This window comes from Talpa europaea (assembly GCF_964194135.1).
Source record: "Talpa europaea genome assembly, chromosome: 8".
NCBI classification, from domain to species: domain Eukaryota; kingdom Metazoa; phylum Chordata; class Mammalia; order Eulipotyphla; family Talpidae; genus Talpa; species Talpa europaea.
Genome location: NC_140075.1, coordinates 53,892,088 through 53,916,699, shown reverse-complemented (window position 1 = coordinate 53,916,699; position 24,612 = coordinate 53,892,088). Strand labels below are relative to the sequence as shown.

The 24,612-nt window shown below is 42.3% G+C and overlaps 1 protein-coding gene across 1 annotated transcript; it reads right to left on the bottom strand.

Moving 5' to 3' along the window:
- Positions 1 to 588: 588 nt before the first annotated feature.
- FEM1B (fem-1 homolog B) lies at positions 589 to 13,878 on the bottom strand (the record flags this gene model as incomplete). Its single annotated transcript, XM_084240850.1, has 2 exons — positions 589 to 2,224; positions 13,631 to 13,878. 2 exons carry the CDS (start codon positions 13,876 to 13,878, stop codon positions 589 to 591), a joined length of 1,884 nt encoding a protein of 627 aa, XP_084096976.1.
- Positions 13,879 to 24,612: the final 10,734 nt, after the last annotated feature.

The following is a 24,612-nucleotide window of genomic DNA, read 5'->3' as shown; positions in this document are numbered from 1 at the left end:
ATTCATGAAATTAGCACATTTTTCAGATTAATCTGCATTTTTTTTTTAGTCCTCCCAATGTTATAACGTGTTTATCACACCACATAAATAATGGAAGAGTGAAAACTACCTACAGCAGCTTGGCATGTGCAGAATACCTGGGCATCCCGTTATGGAATGTTCCTTAGTTATTTTTCTTCATACAATCCTCGAAACTGCTGCAAGGATAACACGCTGACACAGGCTAACAGAAATACTTTTGTAGGAATTTTTTTTTTCCCAAAAACATTATTAACGTCAAATCATAAGTGTCCCTTGTTACATAAACAAAATATTTTATATTCATTCCTTAAAAAGAGAAAGCAAAGAGTTAAATGACCTATATCCAAACACCTCAGAGTTACACCTAAACAATTCGACTTTGTTTAAAGTGTATCTGAAATCAATTACCCTAAGAGGCAAGACCAAATACAGAACTAAAGAAGGATGGGCAAGGAGAAAGGGTAATGGAAAGAAAAGTAGAATTTATGAACACATAATTCTATTGTCTGTGATTAAAGTCCTTTACTTTTTTAGCACCACATTAAACGGTTTTACATATCCAGTCACTTAATGAAATCCAACAAACTCTTCAAGAGTTCTGGGGATCTGGTCTTGGTAGTTAATGTCATTAGCCCGAACTGCTCGGGCAGCCAGGCACTTGAGACTCATCTTCATTTGAGTTTTAAGTAGTATTTCAGATACCCCAGTTGTACTTTTGTCTAGCGGAGTCTTATTCTGCTTATTTGTCATGTCAGTGTGAGCGCCAGCTTCAACTAGACTGATGATGATGGAGTGCAAGGTCAAAAAATCACTGATGGGCCTGTTGTACTGAACAATAATGTGAAGGGCACTGTTCCCTTCATTGTCCACAGCATTCACCTCAGCACCACAGTCCAGCAAGAGCTTTGTGACCAGCGCATTTGGAAAGCTACAGACGTCATTGGTGTGAAAATCATCAACTGGGGTATTCGAGTTGACAGCTAGATGAAGCAAGGTGAAACCTTCACGAGTTCTGGGATCCAGGTGAATCAGGTTGTAGATTTGCTTATTAATTTTGCACTGATCTTCTTCACTGCACTGTGTTTTGGTGGAGATACACACTAAATACAGAAAGGTATAAAGATTACATTCGTAGTTGTCCATAGCATTGTGGACATCAGCATCTGGAATATTTTTTACTCTGTTCATACTTTGCTCTATTTCCAAAACACTGCATCTCAAAACACATTCGATGTCTGGAGCCTTCACAGTTTCATTTAAATGTATCATCTGTGAGAAAACTTGAGCAAATCGAAGAAGATCCTTGTGAGTATTCCTGTTACCTTTCTGCCTGAGGTGCAGGGCATGAAGCCACAACTTGATACACTGTTCGAATTCCATGTTATCTGCATAAACAGCTCCCCTGTAAATGATGGGATGGGAAACATCAATATTGTCAGCACCTAAAATCCGTTCCCGCACGATAAGGCCTTCCATATGAAGAGCATCTCTGTCTTGCCGAATGGATTCCAGTTCCTGAGGATTTCTACATTCAGTTCTATTTCCATACGCATGTATTGGTGGAAGAACTTCCTTCTCAAGAATGTTATCACCATCTTGAAACCTCTCCAACATGGCTAAATATAAGTAGTGGTATGTCTTCATGATGTCATAGTTCTCACGGTCATTTGCAAAGGAGGCACCCAAGAGTTCCAAAGCTTCAATCCGACTTCTTCGGTCACAATCAGCATGGGAGAGCAAGAGTTCGACAACATCAGCTTTACAACTTTCAGCAGCTACTTTTAATGGCGTCATCCCATGGCCATTCACTACTATAGCAGCACGCCATTTTATCAGCTCTTTCACAATATCTATGTGCCCAGCTTCAGCTGCAAAGTGCAATGCTGTGGCTCCACAGTGTGCTTTAGCATTGGGATCAGCACGTTGTTCTAAAAGGTATCGGACCACATCTGTGTGTCCCTTATATGCTGCAATCATCAGGCAGGTGTTGTCATACTTATTGGCAATGCTGATGTTGGCATTATTTTCAACCAAGTATTTCACAATGTCCAATCTGCCATCAAAGCATGCTGCCCGCAGCGGGGTTGAGTTAGTTACTGTTGTATGGTTCACGTTGGCTCCATGACTGACAAGAAGTTTAACAACTTCAAAATGTCCTGCTCCTGCTGCGCACCAAAGAGCGGTGGCACCGTCAATGACATACCTATTCATGAAAAGAGCAAACAGTTAGGAAATGGAGGCCACATGACCTAATGTAAGTTTAAAGAAGGTATTCACTTGCACTGACCAAAAAGCAACAGAACATTAATAAAACAGTAGTTTGGTTAAAAATAAAGCCAGGTGGGCCTCCCCGGTGGCGCAGCGGTTGAGCGCTGGGTTGCGAAGCTGCCCGCAGCCTCTGCAGCGCCGGTTCGATCGCAGGCTGCTCCCCGGCCACTGGAGGAGGGTCCCGCATGGCGCACAGACCTCTCCTGCCACCCGCTGCTCCTCTCAGCAGTGTACTTCGGTCCTTCTGCTTGCTCTGCTCCCCGCTCTGTCTCTGGTGAATTCTCTCACCCTCCGGTGCTTCTCACTGTACCCAGTGCTTGTATAAATAAATAAATCTTAAAAATATATATATATATAAAAAAATAAAGCCAGGTAATTTAACTAAAGTGCTTCAAGTCCCTAGTTAATGCTGTTAATAAGTTTTTAGAAACTGTGACTTTAAATCAAAGGATGGAGAACAAATGTAGAGTTCTCAAATAATGACATTTTGCTTAATGTCAACTGAGATTGTTTTTTCTCATCAACATTATAACAAAATGAGGGCCTCCCTGGTGGCACAAGGGGTTAAGCACCACACTGAGAAGCAATCCACAGCCTCTGCAGCACGAGTTCGATCCCCGGCCGGCCAGGGAGCAACCCACATGGCACAGCAGACCTCTCCTGACTTGCCCGCTGCTCCCCTCAGCAGCGTATTTCAGTCAGTCTTCCTGTTCTGTTTCCGGCTCTATTTCACGAACCTGCTGTATTTGTACCTGATATGAGCTCAATAATGTTAACCATTACTGTTATTACTAAATATATAAACTTAAAAAAAATCACCAATTTTCTACTTGCAAAAGTAAATTTCAACAAGCACAGAGAAGATGCGTAGAGAGCTGTAATTTCTTTACCACCAGGCTGAAGCACTTGCTCTTCAGAGCACAGCATGTTTCACCTACCCAGAATAACCCAGGTACCAGTTTCTCTCAATCTGTCCATAAGAAAGCCACTACAATCCCTACATTATGTTACAAACTGCTTTCTGAAAAAAAGCATTTAAGAAGATATCTTCCCCTCAGATTATCTAAGCTAATCCAATAACATACTTACTCTGCTACAATGTGAAATAAACAATTATTACTTCATACATGGATCACATAAATATGATGCTAAACAAAAGAAATCAACAGAACATAGCACTTTATTTATTACTTACACATTGTACTCTCTGGAGTGTTAGTACTTAGGATACTGAGTACCTCTGGCAGGGACAGGAGGGTAAGGTAACGAATGGAAAGATACAAGGGAGACTTTATTAAAGACATGTTCACTCTGTGAAAGTTTTATGTACTTTTTAATTAGTATACTTTTCTCCTCACGCTATGCTTCAATTAAAATGTTTAAAGTGTGTACACACACATACACACACGTATATTCGTATATGCCTATGTTCCTCAACTAAAGCATCTGGAGAAAAAATACTAACAGCAGGAAATAATGAGTACTTTCCAAAAACAAAGTAAGTATCTTCCTGATCTTCAGTCTAGGACTAGACTCTGTTCATCGTCACTACTTACTAAGTTTCTGATATATGGAAGGTTCATTTACTAGTTATATAAAACTATCCTCTTGCTAGGAGACCAATCTTTTCCAATTTTTTTCCAACCTAATTTACCAATTTTTTAATCTATTATTGACTATCAGATGTGAAAAGTAGATTTTTACTAGCACACATGGGTCCACTGTGCCAGAACCATTAGAGTAAGTTTACTTGCAATTGTTACAAAACAATAAAAAGGTCACTCAAAAGCAATATTCAGTATTAATTAAAAAAAGGTACCAAAACCTCACTGGTGAGTTTCTCAGTATATAATTTTACACAACACGGTTTAAATCATATCGCCCCTGAAATGAAAAGGAATATAATTTCCCCAATATAAAATAAATATCACAGTTTAACACCAACAAACAAGCCCCTCTATCATTTCTGTGGAAAACAAGTCACATTTTTAATAATTCAAAGTTACTTCTGCAGTTTCCAATAATGACACAAAGTGTTTATAAGGAAAAGCCTTCTCAGTAACAGCTGCGTATGGGGTTACCAAAAGGGATAGTGTATGACTGACTTGCAAGATGTTTAAAGCTACTGTAAATGTCCTATATCTTGAGCTGAACATGACTAAATGTGTGGAAATTTAGGGAGAAAACTCAAAAACTTCTCACTTAAGATTTGTGTAGTGTATGGAAGATATACCCCCCAAAAAAAAAAAAAAATCTGAAGTCTTCTGAAATGTCTTTTAATATTTTAAGTATTAAAAATACCATTTAATTAATTGGTTTTTAAATTAAAGAATAAATTAAGAGGGGCCTCCCTGGTGGCACAAGGGGTTAAGTCGCATTACTATGAAGCTATCCAGCCATTGAAGCACGAGTTCGATCCCCGGCCAGGGAGCACAGCAGATCTCTCCTGCTGCTCCTTTCGGCAGTGTATTTCAGTCAATCCACTTGTTCTGTTTCCCATTCTTTCTCTGGTTAATCCTCTCATCCCCTGCAACTTCAGTTCTTCTATGCATAAATAAATCTTTAAAAAAAAATGTTTTTTTAAAAAAGTGAATTCTCCCTCAAAATTATCTATAGATTCAATGCAATCAAAATAAAAATCCCTGTAGATTTACATATATGCACATGCATGCACATGAATTCACGTATGTATGCACTATGTATGCACAAACTGATGAGCCAATTCTAAAATTTCTATGGATATGCAAAGGACATAGAACTAAGTTAATCCTGAAAGAAAAATAAAATTGGAAGACAAATGACAGTAATTAAGAGTGTGTCACTGGCACAGATAAGACAAATATGTCAATAGAGGAAAAAAATCCAGAAATATTCCCACATATAGTCATCTGATTTATGACAAAGCGCCCATTAAATTCAGGTAGGAGGGCCTCCCCAGTGGCGCAATGGGTTGAGCGCAATGCTGTGAAGCTGTCTGCAGCCTCTGCTGTGCGGGTTCGATTCCCAGCTGGCCAGGGAGATACCCACATGGCGCAGCAGACCTCTCCTGTCTCGCCTGCTATTCCCCTCGGCAGTGTTTTCGGTCATCTGCCTGTTCTGCTTCCCGCTCCGTCTCTGGTGAATTCTCTCACCCTCCCACACCTCTGGCCCGTACGCCAGTTCTTATATAAATAAATAAATCTTTAAAAAAAAATATTCAGGTAGAAAATATGTTCTTCTAATAAATGGTGCAACTGAATAAAAATAAATGCAACTAACTATCTGTATGGGAAAAATTAGCCTCTATTCTTACCTTTTGCTATACATAAAAATTAGAGAACATAGGTGTACAATATGAAAAGCAGGGGCCTCCCTGATGGTGAAAGGGGTTAAGTCCCAGCACTATGAAACTATCCACACGGCATGAGCTGGATCCCCAGCCAGGCAGGAAGCAACCCACATAGCATAGCAGACCTTTCCTGTCTCACCCACTGTTCCCCTCAGCAGTGTATCTCAGTCAATCCACCTGTTTTGTTCCGGGCTCTGTCTCTGGTGAATCCTCTCACCCCCCCCCCCACCTCCATACCTCTGACCTGTACCCCAGCTCTTGTATGCACAAATAAACCTTTAAAAAATGTATGAAAAGCAAAACAGTAAAAGTTTCTTTTTTTAAAAAAAAGGACTATCTTCATGACCTTGGGGCTGATGATGACTGCTTAAACAGAATGCAAAAAAAGTACTAACCATAGAAGGAAAAAAACTGGATCTATTGAACTTCATTAAAATTAAGAAATTCTCTTCATCAAAAGACATGAAGAAAGGGAAGAAACAATCCACCGACAGGAAGAAGAAATTTGCAATCGATGTATTTGACAAATCAAAGGAAAAAGACAAAACTGATTTAAAAAATGGGTGAAGAGACTGAACAAGTAAACTTCACAAAAGATATTCAAATGACTGAAAAATTGTGAAAAGATGCTCAAGATAATTACTCACTAAACAAATTCAAATCAAAACCAAGAATTAGGGCCTCCCCTGGTGGCACAGCGGTTGAGCGCTGGGTTGAGTGCTGGGCTGCGAAGCTGCCTACAGCCTCTGCAGCGCCGGTTCGATCCCCAGCCGCAGGCGAGGGTCCCACATGGTGCAACAGACCTCTCCTGCCGCGCCCACTGCTCCCTTCAGCAGTGTCCTCCATCTGTCTGCCTGTTCTGTTCCCCGGTCTGTTTCTGGTGAATTCTCTCACCCTCCTGCGCTTCTGTCTGTACCCAGTGCTTGTATAAATAAATAAATAAATCTTTAAAAAAAAAAAAAAAAACAAGAATACCAATACACACCCACCAGAATGGCTAAAATTAATATGACTGACATGATATTACAGTATTGGGCAGGATGTGGAGTAATTCTTGCTACTAGTGGAATTTGCTGGTAGGAATGAAATTCCAAAAATTAACCACTTTTGGCAAACTGTCTGGTAATAACCATTAAAATTAAGCAGATACTGACTTTATGACCCAGCAATTCCATACCTTTGTATATACCAAAAAAAAAAAAAAAAATGCATGCAAATATCCACCCAAAAACATATACGAAAATAGATTCATTCACAGTAGTCAAACACTGGAAACCAAGATATTCATTAATAGAAAATGGGTAAATAAGCTGCAGTGTACTCATATAATGGAATACATTAAAAAAAAAAATACAGATACTTTCAGAAACTATAAAAGGCAGTAAAAAATGTAAGGAAACAGTGTGCTTCCTGATAATATTCAATTGCATGGATCTAGCCCACAGATATTTCATTAAGCAAAAGACATCGGGCAGAAAGGAATACACCATACAACTCCATTTATAGGAAGTTAAAGTACAGGAAAATACTTGAACTTATACAACATGGTAATGGAAGTCTGAATAATCATTATTCTGAGAAGAGGAAAAAGGGGAATTGACTGAGAAAGGGCACAAGGGGAACTTTTAGAGTGATAAAAATGTTCTATATATTGATCTAGGAGATTACATGGATATAAACACATTAAAAATGTATTAGACTGTACAGTCAAGAAGTATACATTTTACTAGATGTTATACCTTAACTAAAAATAGACGTAATTTACAATAAATTTAAAAAGGCAGAAATAAAAGAAAAAATTAAATGAACACAAATAACTAATAAATACTTTCAATGCACCAAGCACTGTACTAAACGCGTAATGTGGAATAGTTCTCATTTAATTCCCACAATAACCGCCTCCCAATGCTCCTATGAGGTAGATACTAATATGTCCATTTTACAGATATATAAAAGGTGTAGGGCCTCCCTGGTGGCACAGAGGTTAAAGTCTCAGGGTTATCAAGTTATCATCAGCCAATGTGCTTGAGTGAGTTAGATCCTGGCCAGGGATTGGCCAAGGATCCAATCCACAAAGGATCCAATCCACAGGGCTCCACAGACCTCTCCTTGTCTTGCCCGCTGCTCCCCTCAGCAGTATATTTCAGTAGATCTGCCTAATCTACTGCTCACTCTATCTCTGGTGAATCCTCTCACTCCCTGTACCTCTGGCCTACACCCCAGTTCTTCTATGCATAAATAAAAATAAATCTTAATAAAAAAATAAATAATAAATGGTTTACATGAGATTAAAAATACAAAGATACTCAGGAAACTATAAAAGGCAGTAAATGCAAGGAAACAATGTATGTCATTGTTCAAAATTTGTTTCAATTTAAAGAGCAATTTTTTAATTCAATATAATCTATCAGAAAATTAATACATAGTTGGCACAATTATATTTAAATAGTAACAATGTTTCCTAGTTCTCTTTAAGAATCTGAAATTATTATATACCAGGAACATGAACCTAAACTACCTAAAGCTCAAGAAATGGTACAATAAAAAGGCATTCACATACATTACCTTGCATCTCACAACAAGAACACAAAATAAATGATTCCCACCTTGAAGATTAAAAAAGAGACAGAAAACGATTAAAATATTTTTCTGACACAAAATCTATCAGAATGTATTGAGTGAAAATTAGGGGTTAAGTCTCAGCACTATGAAGCTATCGGCAGTCACTGCAGGGAGCTAGCTACCCACCTGTAACAGCAGACCTGGCCAGGGAGCTACCCACATGTAACAGCAGACCTCTCCTGTCTCACCTGCTACTCTCCTCAGCAGTGTATTTCAGTCAATTCACCTGTTCTGCTCCCTACTTTGTCTCTGGTGACACCTCTGGCCTACACCCCAGCTCTCGTATGCATAAATAAATCTTTTTTTTTAAAGATTTGTTTATTTATTTATACAAGCACTGGGTACAGTCAGAAGCACAGGAGAGTGAGAGAATTCACCAGAGCCAGAGTGGGGAGCAGAGCAGGCAGAAGGACCGAAGTACACTGCTGAGGGGAGCAGCGGGCGGTAGGAGAGGTCTGTGGCCATGTAGGACCCTCGCCCGCAGCCAGGGATAGAACCAACACTGCAAAGGCTACGAGCAGCTTCGCAGCCCAGCGCTCAACTGCTCTGCCACCAGGGGAGGTCCAATAAATAAATCTTTTAAAAAAAAATAGTAAAAAGGAAATTACAAATAAATACTTCACTGATCTTTATAACAGTCCAGTGACTTTCCCTGAGGAAGCCTAATAATTTCCATTTTTCCAAATAGTGATTGATGAGATCCTCAAAACTTTCAATTAACTATTTTTAATGAAGCAGTTGACATTTTAAAATTATTTATGACAAAAAATTCACTGCAGAAAACAAAATAATTATCTCTTCAAAAGCCTAGTTCACTAGACTTTTGAGTTTCATATCTAAGTGAAAATATAAAATGCAAATTATAAACCTAACATCTAAGATATTCATTTATCCGTTTTATAAAATACAGCTAAAATTATAAGGGCACAGTGCCTCAAAACAAACTGTCACATGCATTTATAACAGAAAATAAAGACGATGAAATTCTAAGGCATTTACTTAGTACCTATGGGGAAATCACTATAAAACAATGAGCTTTCTAGACTAAGTCCAAAAATGCCAGGCAAACTATTATATATTTCTTTTTCTTTTTCTTTTTTAAAGGTACAGTTTATTTAGAGGGAGGTGGTTTATAAAGCCTTTTTTTTTTTAAAGATTTCTTTATTTATTTTATACAAGCACTGGGTACAGTCAGAAGCACGGGAGGGTGAGAGGACTCACCAGAGACAGAGCGGGGAGCAGAACAGGCAGAAGGACCGAAGCACACTGCTGAGGGGAGCTGTGGGCGGCAGGAGAGGTCTGCGCGCCATGTGGGACCCTCGCCGGTGGCCGGGGATCGAACCGGTGCTGCAGAGGCTGCAGGCAGCCTCGCAGCCCAGCGCTCAACCACTGCGCCACCAGGGGAGGCCCTATTATATATTTCACCTTAAAAAAAAAAATTCAAGAAACTATAATTTGATACTCACCTTTTTAAATAAAAGGAATGTATCAAGTGATAGGAACACTTCATAATAAAAAAAGAAAACATTTCCGATCATAAAATAATCTCACCTAGTTCCTCATTTAATTTGAAATAAAAATGTCAGGCTCAAGCATTTGAAATGGAAATAAAAATTCATTAAATATAAATGATCATCATTTTCTTTTAACCAGAATGCTTAAAATCACTCATTAGACCATTTGTAATACCTCGAAATGTATACTTCCAGGACTTTCTAAATATGTCAAATGATGTGCCCCTCACGCCTTTTCATCTACAGCTAGACATTTTTAAAAGTTTTAGTACTAGCACTGACTTTAGGCTTCAGAATTCCCAGAAGACTCATTCTCCTTTCCATCCATGTCAGCAAATCCCTGACTGCAGTTCCCCACAAACTGGCACTGAGGCCCTCAGAACTCAACCAGCTTAATAGTTCATGGTCAAAAGACACCTTCCCTTTGTTCTGTTCCATTTCTGTAACATTTTAACAGCCTCCCATTCTCCAACTAACAATTCTTCTTTCATTCCTACTCATGTCACTTTTCTTCTTGTCAACTCACCTATGTTCATTTTGGTCTTTACATATTAAGCAGCAAGTAAAATAATTTCAAATGTTACCCCTGAAAATATTAACAAAGACTCCAATATCAACCTGGAGTTTAATCTACATAGGTGGTCTCTTCCTCAGAGATTCTATTAGAAATACACTTTAGTTTCCTAAAGTAACTATAGGCAGAATACAAACTTTATAGTTTTTTTTAAATTTTTAATTACTCTGTCTCTATGTCTCTCATACACACAACACCCACACATGTACCATATCAAATTCATAATTACACAGATACTGCTGCTCTGGATAAAGCTTAGAGCTGATTTTTTTTTTTTAATATTAGTCAAGTAACACAATAGATGGTGATAAATTTGGCAAAAAAATTGTGAAGATAGGGCCTCCTTGGTGGCACAAAGGGTTAATAAGCACAACATGCTGAAGCTATCAGCAGCCTCTGCAGCACCAGTCCAATCCCTGGCCGGCCAGGGTGCTACCCACATGGCACAGTAGACCTCTCCTGTCTCGCCGCTACTCCCCTCAGCAGTGTATTTCAGTAACTCCACCTGTTCTGTTCCCCACTCTGTCTCTGGTGAATCCTCTCACTCCTCCCATCTCTGGCCTGTACCCCAGCTCTTGTATGCATAAATAAACAAATCTTTAAAAAATTGTGAAGATGGTTAACAAGAGATTGAAAATTAGGGAACATTAATCTACCTCAGCACACACAGAGAACCTGTTAGTCCCCACCTGGCCAAGGCTCTTAAGGGCGAATGGAATCTAAAGGGGGTTTGGCTAAGTGCCACTTAAGAGTCAGCCCCCAAAAGGTGAGTGAGCTTCACACTGTTAACAGCTCACTCAGGCTAACATTTTCATGATGTCTGGAATGAGTGCAAAGTGAAATCATGACATTTGCAAATAACACTCTATCTAGTTCTGAAATGTCAAAATGACTTAGATTGCAAAATAATCTCAGAGTGATGTGAGTAGGCAGAAAGGTGGCCATGAACTTAGATTCTTCTCTTTTGCTCTTCTACTTTGCTCCTCAAAAGTAGAAACCTTTCTTTTTTTTTTTCTGTATCCTTCACAGAACAGCAGCACAAAGCTAGCTCCACTGTAGACATTTAATAAATAATATAAATGCTAAACAACCTTTAAACAGAAACTAATAAATTCATAATTTTAACAATCCATAAACAAAGAAGATTCAAGAAAGTTCAGACAAAATCAGAAATGACGGGATATATGTGACTGCAGACTCACCAACCTAACTCTTGATATTTTACAATCAAGGGATCATGAAAATCTGGTCTCCACCTCGTTCCGAGTCTTCCACAATCTTTTTCTTATTTTCCCCATCCTGGAATCTCTTCCTAAACCTATACTGAAATACTTGTCATTACAAGGGCACCAAGCTGCTGCTTCTGCTCTTCTTCACTTCCTGCTATCTTTTAAGAACAAGCTCAAATAACACCTCCACTGTGAAGCCTCCCCTGATTCCCTCAGGCAAAGTTGAGCACTAACTCTTGCTGTGCTCCCTCAGTGGTTGAAAAGACTTCTATAACCGTAACTAGTATCACAGGTGTAATTATTCATTTTCAGACGTATCTCTCTCTCCCCAACCCCCGTACAGTCTTCCTCCATAGTGGGAATAATATGTTAGTCATCTCTGCATACTCAATCCCTGGCACACAATAGGTGCTCAGTAAGTGTTTACTGAACCTCTTAATTTCACTGGACACTGCAGAATAGCAGGGTAGGATCGTTAAGGAAGACAGTAATGAGCAAAGCCTTTCCAAATGCTTTAGAATATACAATTTTCTCGCCATTCTTCTCTCCTCATCCAAACAGGCATTAGCAAGCCCCTTAGCAGCAGAGTTCCCAGCAGCTGTTATTGCAAAGATTCTTATCTCAATAGATGCACGTGTCTACACAACTAGAATGGTGCTGAAAGTTCAGGTGTCATTTTGCTTCACTCACCCTCTGCATATTTGAAAAAAAAAAAAGAAAAGAAAAAAAGGAGGAGGAGGAATGCAGGGATTTACAGAAGCCTACATGTTGCCATCTTTGGTCAATGTGAAAAAGACCATTTCCTTGGGCGGAACTGTGTGGAGAATATAACCAAAATGAAAATGCATACATTGTGCAAAAATGAAAAATGATGTAAGAATTATATAAAATAAAATATAATTTAAAAAAAGACCATCTCCTTAATGTCTAGAGAGGTGGTACCACAGATGAGCTACCCACAATGGTCTATCATTTCATGAAAATGTAATACTCCACAACATTTTCCTCTCATCTAAAACAAAAGAAAAAGCTTTTATTATTAAATCTAAAAAAGATGAACCAAAAATCCAACAATGCCCTAGTCGTCGTGAAGAAAGTCATGTTTTTTCAATCAGGTTTTTACCAAAGCAGTCTTCAATCACCAAAACTAGACAGATATCTTTAGCTAGGACCCCATCTACCTCGAAAGCAATGCTAGAAGTGCTAATATGCTGGCACAGGTCAACATAAGCAAGTGCAGTTAATGAACCAAACTCTTCATGCAGATGTAATCTGTGAAACACTTTATAATCGTCCATCGCAGAAAAGAGGATAACATCAAACCTAGCATTCCATGTTCAACGTTATGGAACCCAAATATATGTACAATAAATTTAAAGGGCAAATTTTCACTATGACGAGATGAATTTTTTTAATTCCCAAACTCGAATAATAAAAAATTATGGCGCGTCCCCATAATATCCCAGTAACTTAAAAATGGCAACCTCTCTTACATTTTTCCAGCTAATATTATCTACCTCAAGCAATGTGGAAGAATCAGAAGCATGTCTTGGGAAGCCTGGCTGCGTGGCAATCCCTGCAAGAGGCTTGGGTTGCTTCTGGTTTTTTCTGATAGGAAGCCCGCAGCAACCTGCTAACGGGGTTATAAAACCACTCTGAGGAGTTAAAAACTGGGATGGCCAAATAACTCATCAAACGGAGGTCTTCGGTGTTAACTGCAGACCTTCTCGATTCCTGATCTCTGTTATAACCTGGTGCTAATAAAGATAAAACCTGGCTAGGCAGCCACCTCCACACTGCTTGTTCAGACTATCCAGTAGAGAGTACCTAGACATCAAGCCTGAGGGTGTGGTTATTTACCTAGAGAGGGCATAAAGGGCCTGTGAGGATGAGCAGCAAAACATGGGCTGGAGTATTAGCCCTGGAAGATAAAGGTGACCATTAATGGGCCAGAGGTACAAAAGGGGGAAGTGATACCTCTCCAGGACGAGGGGAAGAGCGCGGGAGGGGGGTGGGCGGCGAAGCGATGGGTCCACACACGTAGGAGAGGAGGTTGGAGCTGGGATGTACCTACCCGTCGAAGCGCACTGTGCCAGTCTGCTGAGTCTGCACCCGGTAATGTTCTAACAGCAAGCGGACCACCTTGGCGTGCCCATTGCGGGCTGCGATGATGAGGGGCGTGGAGCGCTGCCCTCCCTGCTGGCTGACATAGCCGAGCAGATAGCGGATGTCGCTTTCAGACCGGTTGAGAAGCAAGGCGGCCAGAGTCAGCACCTTGCCCTCGCTGGCCGCCTTGTACACATAGCCGGCCAGGCCCTCCATGGCCGCCGCCAACTCCAACACCCGTTTGGTCGCCACCGCTGCTGCTGTCTTGCGCCCCCGGAGGCCGCGTTCGCCAGCGCTTCAAACCTGGGCCCTCACAGCCCATTCAACAGGGCGCCGTGGCCGCCGCCGCGCCCAGGCAGCAGCGCGGCCCGGGGAGGGCGGAGACGCAGGGGTGGCCGAAGGCCGCGGGGGGCACGTCCGCGGTCCAGCCCCGGCAGGGAGGAAGGCGGTCAGGGCCGCCCCCGAGGCCCCAGGCGCCGGCCCTGGGCCGAGGGGATCTCCATGGCGGCCGCAGCCCCGGGCCTCAGGCCGGACCCCTCCTTCCTGCGGGCTGCGACAGGCGCGCGCCCGAGCTACGGGTCGCCGGCGGGGTCCCGCGGGGCCGCGCGCGCCTCGGGCGCTGAGTGATGGGCGCGTCTCGCCGGAGCCGGCCCGCCGGGCCTAAGGCCTGAGAATGCTTCCGCCTCCGCTCGTCGTCCTCCTAGCTGAGGAAAACTCGCAGGCCTTCGCCCACCACAGCCGAGAAACGCCTGACGCAGTCGATGCTCCGGCGCTCCACGCCTGGGGGGCCGGGGCGCCGCGGAACGCTCCCGCTGCGGCAGCCCCGGAACTCTGGGCGGGGTGGAAGACCGGCCTCCGCCGACTGGGCCGGGAGGGGGAGGGTGCGAGCGGGAGGGACGGTTAAGTGGAGTGTCTCTTCCAAAGCCGACCGGCCGGCAAACGAGGCCCTAATGAAGCAAGGTTCTGCTGCGCGGAAACGGCCCTCTCTCTCCGTTTGGGCCTGTTTGTCCTCTTTGCCCTTGATGCCTGAAGCCTCCTGATCGCCCCCACACAGCCCTGGGGGGTCCGTAGCCACCGAGGGGTATCCAGTGAGGGCGCTGAGCCGATATTAGCGGTGGTCTCGGAGGTCCATCCCATTTTACCATGGATGGTGCAGGACCCCTCTCTGCCCCTGATTGGGGCCCCAGGAAGAGGGTTGCACGGTGTCTGCAGGGGCCAGTTTAGGAAGAGGGCCATGTTTCTGAGCCTCTGGAAGGTGGGAAGGCTTGAGCATCAAGCTCTGAAAAGGCACTGCAAGTACGGCCTGCCCTCCCTGGTGAGGGGGGTTGAAAGTGAGGGAGGTTGGGGCAGAAGACGTGCTCAGCGGTGGGAAGGGCTCGATATCCTGGGAAGGAAGTTAAAAATCAGTGTTCACACCTAATCCTGTGTCCGGACTATAATCCTCAACCTGACAGAACCTCCGTTTTCTCACATACCTCACAAGATTGTTAGAATTTGCAAAGATCTTTTAGCCAACAAACGCTAGAAATCTAAGTGCCAGGCTCTACTTGGCACTAGGAATAGGATCGATCAGATAGACACAGTGTATTGTGGGGGAAACAGATAATAAACAAATGATAGGCAAGACTGTTTGAGTTAGTATCAAACAAATGAAATAGATGGTAGAGGTGCTAATTTAATTTGAGTGGTCAAGGAGATCTCTATGACAAAAAGAGAGTATTCTAGGCAGAGGGAATAGCTAGCCAAAAGTCCTAAGGGAACAGTCTTGGTGAGCTCAGAAACAATGGTCCACGTGGCTGCAGCAGAGTGCGCTTTAGGAAGGATGACAAAAGATGACGTCAACAAGGTTCAGATCTGTTAGGGCCAATGTAATAACCAAAGGAAAGGCTTTAAGTTTTACTCTATAGTGTGATGAGGACATTCAAAGAGTTTTATTTTAAAGATTTATTTATGCATACACGAAATGGGGTACAGGCCAGAGGTGTGGGGGTGAGAGGATTCACCAGAGACAGAGTAGGGAGCAGAACAGGTGAATCTACTGAAATACACTGCTGAGGGGAACAGCAGGTGAAACAGGAGAGGTCTGCACCAGGTAGGTTAGCTCCCTGGCAGGGGATCAAACTCGTGCTGCAGTGGCTGCAGATAGCTTCAGAGTGCTGTGTCTTAACCCCTTGCACCCCCAGGGAGACCCCTTCCTCTCAGTTTTGTTTTCTGAGGGAAACCTGATTCATCTAGCTACTCATTGCTGAACCCTTTTTCATCCTCTCACCCTTGGAAGATGAACCAGGATTCATCCTAGTGCTCAGTTTGGTGGTGTAACAGAATGGGTGTTAGAGGGGTGACTGGACCAAGAGTCATGCCAGAAAGGGGCTGAGAACTAGCACTGCATCGCCTCCTCCACCAGAGAGGAATACACTTCTGCTCCTGCAGCCCAAGTTCAGGTGCCTTGGGCTGCTCTCTTCTGTATTTATCTCAATTCTCTTGGTTGCTCAAAAACCATTAGCTGACTGGTTGAGACTCCTTGGTTGCCTCTATTTACCTGGGTTTAGAGGGTGACGTCTCTGTGGTTGGGTTGTGCAAATCTAGCAAGAGAATATGTAAACAGGATAAGACTGCATTTCCCCAAGGCCAGAGCCCGGAAATATTTCCTTGTGCTTCTGACCTGTTCTTCCCTCCCTTAATAGAAAGCTACTGTGCATATTAACAATAATAAGATATAAGTAGTTATAGCCAGATGTAGACAAATTTGCTGATGACAACAAAAGGCAAACTGTCACCTAGACAAAAGACAGGACCCACCTCCAGCTATAAGCAGAATGAACTATACCTTCCATGGAACATTCTTTTTTCCAAGGTAAGTCAGTCCAGCCTTCCAGCACTGAATTGATGGGCTTTATAACATTTGGAAGGTGTACATGCAAAAATGCCCATTTTTTGAGTACCAGTAAATGAACTTTTTTAGGCATATAATCCCCTTTCCCTGCCATATTTTTTAATGGAAAAGGATGATCAGTGGTGTTGAATAGATCTGAGTTGTACTCCCTTTTCTATAGGCTAGCAATGGTCTTGGACAAGTTTCTTCATCAGTACAGTGAAGTTAGTAAACACATTCCTTGCAGGGCTGGCATGCTGGTGACAAGCAAAACCCTTGGCCCAGCATGCAAAGGAGTACCCATCAGTGCATGTTAGTTTCCCTTCTCCCTAACTTCCACCCTACAGTCATCCTCCTATGGTGCCATTAACATGTTCAAGAAAGGAATCCCCCCACCATCTGCCTGTAGGAATGTGTTTCCCTCTTAGAATGGAGAATAATTCCACAGTATGCAAGGAGCGGAAGAGGCCTCTTAGCTCATAATTAACAAGAGTTGAGGAGCCTCCCTGGTGGCACAAGGGGTTAAGCACAGCACCATGAAGCTGTCTGCAGCCTCTGCAGCAAGAGTTCAAGCCACAGCCAGGGAGGTGACCCACATGGCGCAGCAGGCCTGTCCTGTCTCGCCCGCTGCTCCCCCCGGCAGTGTATTTCAGTCAGTCTGCCTGTTCTGTTCCCCGCTCTGTCTCTGGTGAATCCTCTCACCCACCCCACCTCTGGCCTGTACCCCAGTTCTTGTATGCATAAATAAATAAATATTTACCAAAAAATAAAATAAAATAAACAAGACTTGAGAAATTTCAACAGAGCTACAAAGGAAGACATCAGAAATCACCCTGACAATCAAGGAGCCACTGATGACCAGCCTGTTAGCCCAGTTTGAGAGGGCAGTCCATTGGACTTTTTCTCCCCTTCCTCCCACTCCTTGACTTTCCCTGAAAAACAGATCAAATAATTGTCACAAACAAAATCTAGGTGGAAGAGCAGGGTAGCTAGTCTGTGTTGTTTTGCAAATCAATTCACCCCTGCCAGACTGTTTTTATCAGCGAGTAGACTGAAGTAGATTATATGTCTGTTTTCTACTAATCCCATTCCTCCCTGAACTGTGGTACCAATCAGGTCCCCTTGGATTTTAATAACAAACTAAAATAACCAGCACACATTGGGTACTTACTGTGTGCCAGGCTTCCTAGCAAACACTTTGCACAGATTAGCATCTTAAATTTGAACAAGTCTCTGAAGGACATACCATTATTATCATTCCTATTCTTCAGATGAGGAAACTGATAGGTCGCTGCGTAGCTTGCTAGTAGTTAAGAGAGTGTGGAAGAACACCAGAATTTGAGCCAGCCTGTCTGACCCACACCAAAGACACACCCCATTCCTGCTACCAGCCTTCTGTGCCTTCCTTTACCCCTTTCTGCCCTGCCCCCATCCAGCCTGTCCTCTGCAGCAAGATCTTAATTGGAGATCCCCACACTTTCTATGGCCCTGATCATTTCATCTGAACCTGTGTGACTCAAGAGTCTATGCTTTTAATAATCAGTTTGGGAACTTCACTGTAAAATGGGCTAAAAATCTTAACAATGATATATTAGGAGTTTACATAGTGCCTGGCACCATGCTAAATGTTACACAGGAACTTTTCAAATAGCTACTCTGATCATCTGCTCTGTGCTAGCCCTTCCTCACTACCCACAAAAACCTTGGACAGTCCTCATTCTTACCCAGGATCACAGATCCAAATCTAACACAATCTAAATCTAAATCTCATCCTAGAGATCTTGATTTTGTTCTGAGCTCTGTACTACTTTACACCTCTCTTGGGGCCCTTGTCTTTTTCTAATAATAATGCATGTGTGTATAGCACCAGTATTATAAAAGCACTTTCCAATCCACCGAATCCAGCCCTCTCTTCGTAGGCTTGCTGACCATCCTCAGTAACTGAGCTCAAATCCCAGGCTGTATGATTCACTCTGCCGGCATCTCAGTTCCACCACTTGCTAGTTGCATAATGCTGGACATCTGTTTTCTTGTCTGTAAAATGGGACAATAATAGTGCCTGTCTTATCTGGTTGTTGTGCAGGTTGAATGGGATAAACACACACACCCCAAGCATATTCAGGAGGTGTTGGCTTTTGTTATCATTAATTATCTCACTGGATCATCCCCCAAACCCTGTGGGAATAAACAAAGCAAGTCAGTTCTTGTCATCCATAAAAATAAGCTCAAACCAGATAAGTTCAAGCTCTCTTTCAGCTCCATCAAACTATGACTCTACCATGAATCACAGTTATTAATGGATACATCTTAGCTCTTCTGTGTTGCTGCAACCTCCCAAATTTCCAGCCCTTAACGGAGAGCCTTGTGTACATTGGCTGTCTTGCCAGGTCAATGACAGCAAGTAACAACAGTGCCTGCATCATCAGGCTTTGGGAAGAACAAATGAGCAGTTCCTGTGCAGTATTTAGCACAGTGCCTGGCACTGGGTAATCACCTAATATATCATAGTTACTGTTGCTGATGGGCCTAACAGCAAAGTTCCCAAATTCAGCTGTTAAAAGCATAGACTCTTGTTGCACTGCCCAGATTCATCCTGGTGCTGACCCCTTGAGACCCTAAGTTAATTAACCACGCTGGCCTCCATTTCCTCATCTGTAAAATGGACACGATGATAGCAACACCTGGCTAATAAGGTTGTTATGTGCATCAAATGCGTTAATAATAATAATTAAAAAAAACACTAGGCACCTAAAGCTACATCTGTGCCTGGAATATGCTTGATGTATATGTTTTTGTCATCATTCAGATGAGCCCCAGGCTCAGAGACATCCAGTCTGATATTGACCAGTAGTTGAGTGGGACCCAAATCTAACTAAATCTGATTCCAGTGCCTCAGTCCTAATAATGGGATCTGTTGCTGCCCCAGATGATCCGTGAACATTTTACCATTTGCCTTCTGTAATGGTGGGATCTCAGGAGTGGAGAAGAGCGAGTTAGCACCAGGGACCTCAGGGGTGAGGCGGAGCACAGGAAGCCCTCAGATCCTATCATATAAGGGGTCTTCCTCGACTACCTCTCCAGAGGGCTGTAGTATTCCTTAGGGCCGCGAACCAGAAGCCCATAAACATGACCTGCCCTCTAGCCTGGAATCTGCAAAGAAACCCTCATTATGCACTTTGCTGTCACACTCCATGCTGGGCCGGGGACCGGCCCTGGCCTTGAGGCTTTTTCCATTTCTGGGGCATGATTCAGCCAGAGAGACAAGACCAGACAGACTCGTACCAGAGAAAGGAGGGCTGAGTGGAGGATGGAGGTGGAAAGAAACACAAACAGGGTCGGGGCTGGGCGGCAGCCGGCTGCGGGGGAGGGGCGCGGCGCCGCAGAGGCAGTGCGCCTGCTCCGGGATCTGCGCAAAGCTCGGCTGCCCACTGACCAATTTCGCTTCCTTGCAATCAAACATATTGATTTAAACCCGAATCCAACCGCGCTTCTAAAGCCCTAGAAAAATACTAACGGCGTGGCCCAAGATGATTTTCAAAGCACTTTCACACAAATCACCTGCATTCTGAATTGGTTTTTTAAAAATACGCTTTTCTTATTACAAAGCAACATATGCTTATTGAGGAATACTGGGAATTTTTTAGATGGAAATTAAAATTATGTAAATAATTCCAAAAAGGTTATCATAAGCAATCACATTTTCTTTTCTTTTTTTTTTTTAATTTATTTATTCACACAAGAGCTGGGGTACAGGCCAGAGGCGGAATGGGGGGTTGCGGCGAGAAGATCCACCAGCGACAGAGCGACAGAGTCGGGAACAGAACACGCAGACTGATAGAAATACTCTGCTGAGGGGAGAAGCGGCTGAGGCAGAAGAGGTCTGCTGCGGCATGTGGGTCAGCTCCCTGCCCTATCGAGGAATCGAACTTGTGCTGTAGTGGCTGTCCGTAGCTTGATAGTGCTGTCTTCAACCCCTGTGCCACCAGGGAGGCCCCAGCAATCACATTTTCAATATATTGCCAACGAGTCACTTTTCTAAGCCTATGTACACATGTAATTAAGCAAAATTTAGAGGCATAGAGAGGTAGATTGGGGGGGGGGTCTTTTTTGTTTGTTTGTTTACTTGACATTAAATCATGGGAATTTTCCACTGGTTGCAAACATTCTGCTATGACAATTCATAATGACTGGCTGTCAGTATAATGTGCCATAATTTCTGTAGCTGTGCCCTAAATGTTGGATAGTAAAGATGTTTTTCAAAATGTTATAAGTAATGAACATAACTTTACTTACATGTTTGTCTCTACATCCGATTTCATCCAAATAACACATTTCTAGATCTGGAGTTTTTAAGTAAGCCTGATTACCCTCCAGAAAATATATTTAATTTATATATGTGTGAGATGCTCTGGTGACCCCTTTTGCTGCAACAAAGTCTTTTAATCTCAATCTAGGAGCTTCATGTCTTCTGTTACTATCCACAAAACTGTGGCAAACTGACTTGTTATCTTCACAGTTCTGATCTTCCAATAATTTTAAAGAAGTGGTGAGCATAAATAGTGTTTTTAGGAGGTCTCCCTGGTAGCCTAGGGGGTTAAGTCTCAGCACTGTCATCCCTATGACCTGAGTTTGATTCCTGGTCAGGGAACTAACTCACATATGGCGCAGCAGACCTCTCCTGTTTCTCACACTGCTCCCCTCAGTAGTGCATTTCAGTAGATCCGCCTATTCTGCTCCCCACTCTGTCTCTGGTGAATCCTTTCATTCCCCCAAACCCCACACCTCTGGCCTACACCCCAGTTCTTCTATGCATAAATAAATAAATAAATAAATAAATAAATAAATAAATAAATAAACTTTTTAAAAAAGTGTTTTGAGAGATAGAAATTTGGCTGTATTTAACAAATTTTAAAATGCACATTTTCTCTGACCCACCAATTTTACTTTTCAGGCATTTATCCTACAGATACACTCACACATGTACAAATATAGAACAAGCTGATGCAGCACTGGCTCTTAGGGAGAGAAAATGAATGCTGGAAGATACAAGTGAGGGAGACTGACCTTCACTGTTTATTCTTGAATATCCTTTTTGGTCCTTTTTTAAAGATTTATTTATTTATGCATACAAGAGCTGGGGTATTAGGCCAAAGGTGTGTGTATGTTGGGGGGAAGGATTCACCAGAGACAGAGTCGGGAGCAGAACAGACAGGTCTACTGAAATATACTGCTGAGGGAAGCAGTGGGTGAGTCAGGAGAGGTCTGCTGTGCCAGATGGGTCACCTCCCTGGCCAGGGATCAAACCCGTGCTGCAGTGGTTGCCGATAGTTTCATAGTGCTAAGACTTAAAAACCCTTGTGCCACCAGGGAGGTCCCCATTTTTGGTGCTATTTTGTGGTGAAATACAAATGGATATAACATGAAATTTACCAGTGTAACTATTTTGAAGGGTACAGTTCAGCAGCATTAATTTCATTTGCAATGTTGGACAACCTCATCACTATCAGAACTTTTTCCATAAAATTAAATGGAAACCTCTCACCCATGAAGCACACGCATTTGACTCCACTTGTCCCCTTAGCCACTGGAAAACACTAGCTGTTTTCTGTCTCCATGACTTTCACTACTCCTGGATGTTTCATATAAATGAAATCATATTATGTGTGGTATTTTGTGTTTGGGTTCTTTCATTTACCATAGTATTTCCAAGGTTCGTCCATGTTGCATGGACAGCATGTATCAGTACTTTGCTACTTTTAAAAAAAGATTTTATTTATCTTTATATAGAAGAAATAGGGTGTAAGCCAAAGGTGAGGGGGTGAGAGGATTCACCAGAGACAAGGTAGGGAGCAGAACAAGCAGATCCACTGAAATCCACTGCTGAGGGGAGCAGCAGGTTGCACCACATGGGGGCTATCTCCCTAGTTGGGGATCAAAGTCAGGCCACCATGGTGGCCATCGTGGGTGATAGCACTGAGACTTAACCCTTAGAACACCAGCAAAGTAGTACTTTGCTATTTTTAACAGCTGAATAATATTCCATTGTGTGGATACATCACCATTTGCATCTGTATTCATTTATTGTTGAGGAACATCTGGGTTGTCTTCATCTTTTTGCTATTGTGAACAAGGTTGGTGTGAACATTCATGTACAGTTTTTGTTTGAAAAACTGTTTTTAATTACTGCAGGTGTAAACCTAGGAGTGGATTGGTGAGTCATACCATAATTGTGTTTAACTTGTGGAGGAAAACCACCAAGTTGTTTTCCATAGTCACATACCTTTTGAACTGTATGTGTGGACAGTCCTACCTATTCAAAAATAAATTTTAGAATTAATCTTCCTTTGAAATATTTAAAAGTAAACTAAACAAATGGTATACAAATGTATGACCTTTTCAATTTAACTCAGCATTTAACATTTCAATGCTGTTTATGGCAGCATTTCTCTCTAGTTTAAAGGAGTTTAATATATAGTTAATCTCACAGTATTTTGTAAAAGAAGTTAAATTAGTGTGTAATCAATACACAATAAAGTTATAGAATGCAAATTTCTAGGGAAAAAAGTAGTTATCAGCCTACTAATATGTTGCCTAAAGTGTCTTCTTTATTTTGAAAAAATCACTCAACTTTGGAGACAGTAGAACATAGTGGTTCCATACTGGGGCTTTAGACAGACTTGAGTTTGAGTCTGGATTCTGCCACTTTGTAGCTATGTAGCTATATGTAGATATTTTAACTATTTTGTGCCTCCATTTCCTCACCTATTAAATGGGTTTTATACTCCCTACCTCATTATTTGGTTATAAAAAGCTAGCAAGGCCTCCCTGGTGGCGCAAGGGGTTAAGCACCACACTATGAAGCAATCCACAGCCTCTGCAGCACGAGTTCCATCCCCAGCTGGCCAGGGAACAGACCTCTCCGTCTCACCCGCTGCTCCCTTCAGCAGTATATTTTGGCCAGTCTGCCTGTTCTGCTCCCCACTCTGTCTCTGGTGAATCCTCTCACCACCACCCCCATCTCTGGCCTGCACCCCAGCTCTTGTATGCATAAATAAATAAATCTTTTTTTTAAAAAAAAGAAGCTAGCAATACATGTAACACATTGTTTAGTTTTGTTTTTGAGTAGTCCCATTCAGTTCTATATGGTCAGATAATCATCATTCTGGAGAATTTCATGATTGTTAAGTCGTCTCTCTTCCAATAAACCTAATAACCCAGGTTGCTAGGGAGAGAGTAGTCAGATTTGCAGAAACTACATTGCCTCCAGAAAAAAAAAAAAAAAAAAAAGAGTAAGATGCACGTCTTATCCTTTTAAGGTTTGTGGTAAATTGGGGAAAATGGTTACAAATTATGGAAGCAGGAGGGTTACAGAATTTGTGGGCCCATTTCTCCCATCTCTGTATAGGAACCCCTTTACCTTGTGGCAATAACTTCTCTATCAGGAGGTAAGAGTCTATTTCTCCACCCTTGAGGCTGTGCTTGGCCATGTGACTTGCTCTGGCCAATGGAATTTTAGCAAATAGGACTAAAGCAGAGTCGAGGCAAGTGCTGACACACAGGGGTCTTCCCTTTGTTGCTCTTTGGAGCCCAGAGACTGTCTAGTCAGGAGCCCACGACTGCCTAGCAAGGATTTCACTGGACTTTGCTTCTGTCAGATGAGATTTATGAAGGGAGACAAGGGAGTTAAGGGTGAATTCACAGAAGTGATTATAATAATGTACAATGACACCAATGCTGTGTGAAAAGAAAAGGCAGGACAAGGGCAGGTGAGTAGGACAGAGAAAAAGTCGTAAGATCAATCAACTGTAGGTCCCACTGGAATCAGACTTGTTGGACTTGGGGTGCTGGAGGGAATGAGCTGAACAAGTAGGAGTGGTCAGAGCCTGGGGTACATAACATTGAAATTAGGGACACAGGAGGGCTACATAATTTGTGGGCCCAGTGAACAATGAAGACGTGGATCCCTTATTTGAAAAGGAAGAAAAAGTTTTTCCCTTTCTTCTAGCGATCTCTTGGTTTGTGACGCTTTCTATTTGCGAGTTAATGTCTAGGTAAAGAAAATTAAAATCTTTAAATAT